General features: G+C 44.2%; 1 protein-coding gene and 1 long non-coding RNA gene across 2 annotated transcripts in view; one reads left to right on the forward strand and one right to left on the reverse strand.

Annotated features, from left to right (window-relative positions):
* Positions 1 to 6,166, forward strand: part of LOC107834115 (uncharacterized) — an 18,063-nt gene that overhangs the window by 1,813 nt on the left and 10,084 nt on the right. Inside the window, exon 2 of the long non-coding RNA XR_001659897.1 lies at positions 5,766 to 5,768. This is a non-coding gene — a long non-coding RNA (uncharacterized LOC107834115). The remainder of the gene's footprint in view (positions 1 to 5,765; positions 5,769 to 6,166) is intronic.
* The window catches only part of LOC103129163 (sorting nexin-29-like), a 34,532-nt gene continuing 29,349 nt past the window's right edge, over positions 984 to 6,166 (reverse strand). Inside the window, exon 6 of the mRNA XM_007540142.2 lies at positions 984 to 2,608. Within this exon, the coding sequence (XP_007540204.1) occupies positions 2,482 to 2,608 (127 nt within the window). The 3' untranslated portion in view covers positions 984 to 2,481. The remainder of the gene's footprint in view (positions 2,609 to 6,166) is intronic.

The following is a 6,166-nucleotide window of genomic DNA, read 5'->3' on the forward strand; positions in this document are numbered from 1 at the left end:
AACCTTGAGAAACCATGGGAAACCTTGAGAAACCTTGAGAAACCATGGGAAACCTTGAGAAACCTTGAGAAACCATGGCAACAGACAACATGCAGACGTAAAGCGCATCTGAATCTAAACATGTACAATTAATCTGCAATAAAACATCCAGATTATTAATGTTTTCTTTTCAGAACATTAATCTGTAAAATTAGATTCAGGAAGAGAAAACTGACTATAGAAAACCTGCTTTATGTTTCCAGTATTTAATAACACCAATAAAATATGGAATATTTTACCAGCCATGTTTACAGGAAGATTATAATCCAAGGTTTTTGTTTTATGAAAAACCAGGAAGATGTTCTGTGTCAGCATTCAGCGCACATGGCCTACATTTCGCCAGTCGCTACGGTGTGTGTGTGTGTGTGTGTGTGATGTTAAACTCTGCCCAAAAGCAGCCATCCACGTCCTTAATAAGCTTGTAACCAATTTTCTGGTCAGTGGTCAGGGAACGCGGCGTTCGCTCGCGTTTCCTTCACCTCCAACTGAGCGAAACCAAAGTGTGCAGCTACTTTCCCCAAACCGCTAAACCCGAAAAACATCCTGCAGCTAAAAAGCTGCCGGTTCCGGCTGATCTGTGTGTAGCTCTATCTGAGCGCTGATCTGTTCTGGTTTATGTTCTCAGCGCTTCAATTCATAAACGCTGTGAGACGAGCAGGAAGGATGACGCGACACCAAACCGGGCCGGACCGGACTGACGCTTAACCGAAGGAAAAAACACGATTCAACAACTTTTGAAGACGGATCAGAAAACGTTTTTCTGTTTGTGGAAACAACAGAATGTTCAAATAATCAAGTATCAAATAGCCCTTTAATAATAAGCCAAGAAATGAAACAGCTAATCAGCTGTTAGCAGCTAGCTAATAGCTGCCATTTGCAGTTACTGACTGCAAATTGTTAATAGTGTCAATTATTTATAGTTTAATAAGCTGTAAATAACAATAAAATGTCAACAAACTTTATTTCAGACAATTTGTTTACTGATATGACATCCTGGCCAAAGTTTTGCTAGCAATAGCATTGTAGCTTCTGCTAATGTTAGCACTGTATGCTAGCTGTTAGCGCTTTCAGGGCAGAACTGTGCTTGGCTTTTATAACAGTTTTATTATGTAAACAGTTTTCATTGTTTTTTCTTATTCATCTGAAGACTTGAACCAAATTCATGGAGTGACGTTCTAAGTGCTAGCATAGCTATGTGCTAGCATAGCTACGTGCTAACTATGTTGAGGCTTTGTTTACAAGCTGAGGTTGTTCATGCTGTGGCTCCAACATGTCAGACTGGAGTCTGCTGCTGTTCACGTCTTTTAATTCGTTTCTGGGCCGTTAGATTATCGTATTCCGCTATGAAACTACAAAAATGGTCGAAATTTCTACGACCTGTAAGGGAGGCGGGGCGTGAAGTGCATCAAAACGAGATGCTGTCAGGTCAGGGGTCAAAGTGGAGCCTGAGGAGCTACAAAAACCAGGGATTCTGACCAAAACTTTGAAGTTCAGCTTTAAATAGGCCACAATGGATGATTTAAATGTAAAATTCAAAAGGATAATGTGTTTCCTTTAAGGTTCTGGAACGGCCCGGTCCAGCCTGCTGAGAAACAGCCAGATGGTCCCAACAGGAGGAGAGTCCATCGTCCATCAGTTTACGTTTGTTTACGTCTACAAAATGTTTTTGGTTTTTGGTGAAGGTGCGACTTCAGGTGTTTATTAGCCGCGAACGAACAGCAGGGCTGAAGGATCAGAGAAAACTGGTTCAACATTTTAACCCAACAAAAGTTAGTTAAAAACTTTATGTGTTCAGAACAACTGAAGGAGTTTTGAACCCAAACGCTGAAATGACTGTGGCTCAGTTTTTCCTTTTCAGTTTTGGCTTTAATAATCTCAGCGCCGTAGCAACATGATGCCATCAAGGAAGGCCTAATCTGAGCTAACGCACCGAATTACAGATTATTCATGGTGTCGCTTCGCTCACGTTCATCTGATCCTCCTGCTTCCCAGAATCCTCCTCTGCCATCGTAGAAAACAAAACGAGTCACCGTGGCGACATCACCACGGTGACGACACGATCCAGCACGTTGACAAAAGCAACAACAACAACAATAACAAAGGCAGGGAGGAGGAATGCCAGCAGTGTGAGGTCCAGTCTGGGTTTAATGGTGGCACTGAGGCAGCTGATGACCCATGACCTCTGACCTCCCCCAGGTCCAGGAGAGAAGCTACAAAACATGGTAGGCACTGAGAAGACTTTAACTACAAAAGTGAGTAAAAAGTCCCAGAACCGGTTTGATCTGAGGATCGGACCGGTCCACTTCCTGTCTGAGCGCCGGAACCGGTTCTGGATGTTTGGGTCGGCCGGTTCCGTCCCGTCTTACGGGCCGAAGCGTCACCAGTTTAAGTAAATCTCCACAGCGGCCCCTGAATGTCCTCAGAGTCTGTGCCGTCCCGGGGTCAAAGGTCGCCGCTCTGCGGCTCGGGTCGAGCGTCCTGCGTGCAGCTGCGGCCCAGTCGGGGGAAGCGGGACGAGGTTCTGGACCGGGGCGTCTTGGAGCCGCCTTCGTTCCCCTGGGGGGCGTCTCTGCAGGACGGAGACAGAGGGAGGGACATGTTAGCTCCGACCAATGAAAACAGACCGTCAGTGATGTCATCGTCTCAGCTGATTGGTCAGCAGCTGATTGACCGGCCTTTAAATAAGTGATACTGGTTGCCATGGTTACGCATAGTTATCTTGCTGTTTTAATGTTAGCTAGCATGCTGTTAGCATACCACAACTGAATTATAAAATAAGTTCTGCTGCCGAACCGACGTAACGAACTGGAAACATTTTAAAAACCAAAACGAGTTGGAAGGTGATAAATGATGAGAAAATGTGAAATTAGAAACAACATCAGCACAGAAAGTTAAATGACTTGGACACATCTTGTTAGCATCCAGTGAGACTTCAGCTGTAAAAATAGATGCCAGTTTTCAAAGTTTCTGTTTTTGCAGGAAAATCCCCCGAATTTCACATCTGAAAGTCACATGTGAAACCATGAAGCACATGAACATTAAGGTGGAAAACTAAAAATAAAAGCTCCGACATCTGCAGCAGCTCCTATAAACCGTTTATGAACAGAATCGTTTTGTTTCTCTCGACCCGACCGACTGATAATCGATCTATAATGTTAATTATTCTTCCAGAAAACAGATTCGTCGTTTATGAAAACATTTCTTACGATTAGAAGTAGGACATAAAATTCATGTTTGTTTTATACTCAACGATCTTCATTAGTCTTGTCCAGTAGAAGCTTCAGAACCGTTAACCGGTCCAGAACCAGCTTCTTTTGTTGGTTTTGGTAATTAAATGTTCAGAAGATTAAATCTGCTATCCATCCATGCAGGAAGAAACATTTTCAGTTCAAGGCTGTTAATAATAAATAAATCAGAACCTGCAGCTTGTCCATAAATATGATTAATCATGGAAAGCAGCAGCTGCATCCTGAAATCATCAGAGCTATAAGGATACGTTTGCTAATAATTTCAATCCAGAGCAGCTTTCAGTATTTTCAGTTATTTAGACTTTAATGTTTAATAAAAGCTTCGTGTGAATCTGAGGAGGAAGTGAATCATCTCCCCCATCAGTCGGGCGGGCTCAGATTAAAGCTCACGTTTGTCCCATGACGGGCCGCACTTTTCCCATCACTCTGAGGGAAACTAATTTTGTCCAGCCGGTGACATCACTGGCCCGGTTGCCAGGGCAACCATCCTGAAAACACGCGGTTGGCTGATCCCCGAGGCTGATAGGGATGAGGGTGAGCGAGAGGCGCCGGTCAGACGGAGGAAATGAAACGCTTTCTCTGTCGACCCGATTCCATCCCAACCTGGCAACCCGAGGCGCAGAGCCGCTAACGCTAACGCTATGAGGGCGAGCGGCGCCAAAGCACCGCCAGCCAGACCTCTGGGTCCGGACTCGGTCCAGGCGGTTCGATCCTCCTCGCTCAATTGGACTAAAAATAAAACTCTGCCATCTGATTGGCTGAAGGTGGCGACATTTGGGCCAATGATCTGCCAGGAAGCAGAGAAAGAAACTCAGAGTTTAACTGACCACACCATCAGCTGCTGCATTCAGGGTGTGTGTGTGTGTGTGTGTGTGTGTGTGTGTGTGTGTGAGTGTGAAAGTGAGTGTGTGTGTGTTTGTTTGTAATACCCTGTGGGGACGATTTTCCTGACATATACTACGTTGTGGGGACCAATTGCTCCTTGTGGGGACCTGAGCCTGGTCCCCACGAGGGGAAACCCTGTTTTTGGGTCAGGGGTCAGAGTTAGGGCTAAGGTATGAATTGAGTTTTGGTTGGTTAGGGTTAGGAAAAGGGTAAAGGTCAGGTTTAGGCTGTAGAAATGAATGGAAGTCAATGGAAAGTCCCCACAAAGATAGCAACACAAACATGTTTGTGTGTGTCTCTCTGTGTGTGTGTGTGTGTGTGTGTGTTGGGTCAGACAGGTTGCTCATTACAGTGAATCTGAATCATTTTCCTCTGGATCAGGAGCGGCTCTTCCTCCCCATCGGACCGGCACCAGGCTGGTTCTGTTAGACCCGGTCCAATCAGGTCCAATCAGGTCCAAACATGGCTGCATGAGGCGCTACATCACCAGAACTGCTCCTAAACTGCAGAGCAGAACCTGCCAGCCGCCTGGTTTGTTCAGCTCAAAGGGGAAAATGTGTCGGATTAACTGAGTTTATGGGTTTTTCTCTGGCGCTCTGCAGGCCTTGGTTCCCCATTTGGACATTTTATTGATTTGTGCAGGATAATAACTTTCCCCACCACTGTTGGAATATTAATAATGTGAATGCTGAGGAAGCTAATTAGAGTAAAGAGCTACACAAATGCTGGCATAAATCAAAATGAGTGTCGAGGAGAAAAAAGCCGAGCGGTAAACGGCTGGGTCTCAACAAGAAACTTTTCTTCACAAACATGAACTGATGGTTCCTCAGGCGGAAACCAATCGCTGCTGGAGGCTGAAGTCTGGAGACGTTTGATTTTCCTGAGGCAGGTGGAGCTGCATGCTAACTGTGATAGCATTTAGCATGTGATGCTAACTGATAGCATTTAGCATGAATGAGATGCTAACTGTGACACTTTATTCTCAGAGTAAAACCAGTCGTCCACTGGAATGGACATGAAATAATTCTGGGTCTAAACCAATAAAAACTATTTTATAATTTGAATTTGAGTTTTATTGGTTCATGCTTTAGATGAAAAGCAGAATAACACCAGAGGAAAACTTTAATTTGTTCATTTTTCTGCAGTTAGTTTGGTCTGTAAAAGCGGAAACAGTTAATCAGCAGCGCTATTGTTTATTAATTTACTAATTAAATCATTAATTACACACAGGAAGTCTGTCTGTCTGTAACTTCTTCTGCTGCTGTCTTTTACTCCCTCACTGCCTCCTATTAAACATAAATAATGAGCATCCATAACTGCTTTTATGAGATTACAGCCAACTGAAGGTGGCCTAGTCAAAGTCTTGTGCCCTCGTTGCTGCATTTAGGAGTGGATGGTAATTGAACCTGCAACCCTCACTCTTCCCTGGAGCTTTGATGATTCAGATTTTAAATTTAATAATCCTGGGTAACCAATAATTTCTGCTCTGAAAGCAAACACTGACATCCATCTGAGAGCTTTAATTATGAACCACTTTGTGTCAAATTTGACCCGAGTGAACCATCTGAGCGCTCATCCTATCTCTGCTGACAGTGGGTCACGCTGCAAGGCTCCGGTTCATTTATCTTCTCTCTTCAGCTCCACAGAAATGACTAATTATGAGCATTGTGCAGCGTCGCATTATCATTACTAAGGAACAACACCAAGCCTCTGCTTAACTTCTCCTCTTCTTGTTTGGTGTCTGGGAATCACCCTCCAAACGTCTCAATGTGTTGCCATGGTTACCACAGCGCTGCGTCCAGATCCTCATTCAGTTCCTAGAATGAATTTAATGAGCTGCTTCTAAAATCACAGATCTACAAACTCATCGTACCGCGTTGTTGGTGCGCGTCGAGTTTTCATGACAGAAAAACTGACAGCTAACGGCAGACTGAGGCTCATAATTATTCATACCACCTGCAGGTTCACAGGTCAAACAGTTTTCATTCAACTAA

This window comes from Poecilia formosa, unplaced genomic scaffold (genome assembly GCF_000485575.1).
Source record: "Poecilia formosa unplaced genomic scaffold, Poecilia_formosa-5.1.2 Scaffold521, whole genome shotgun sequence".
NCBI classification, from domain to species: domain Eukaryota; kingdom Metazoa; phylum Chordata; class Actinopteri; order Cyprinodontiformes; family Poeciliidae; genus Poecilia; species Poecilia formosa.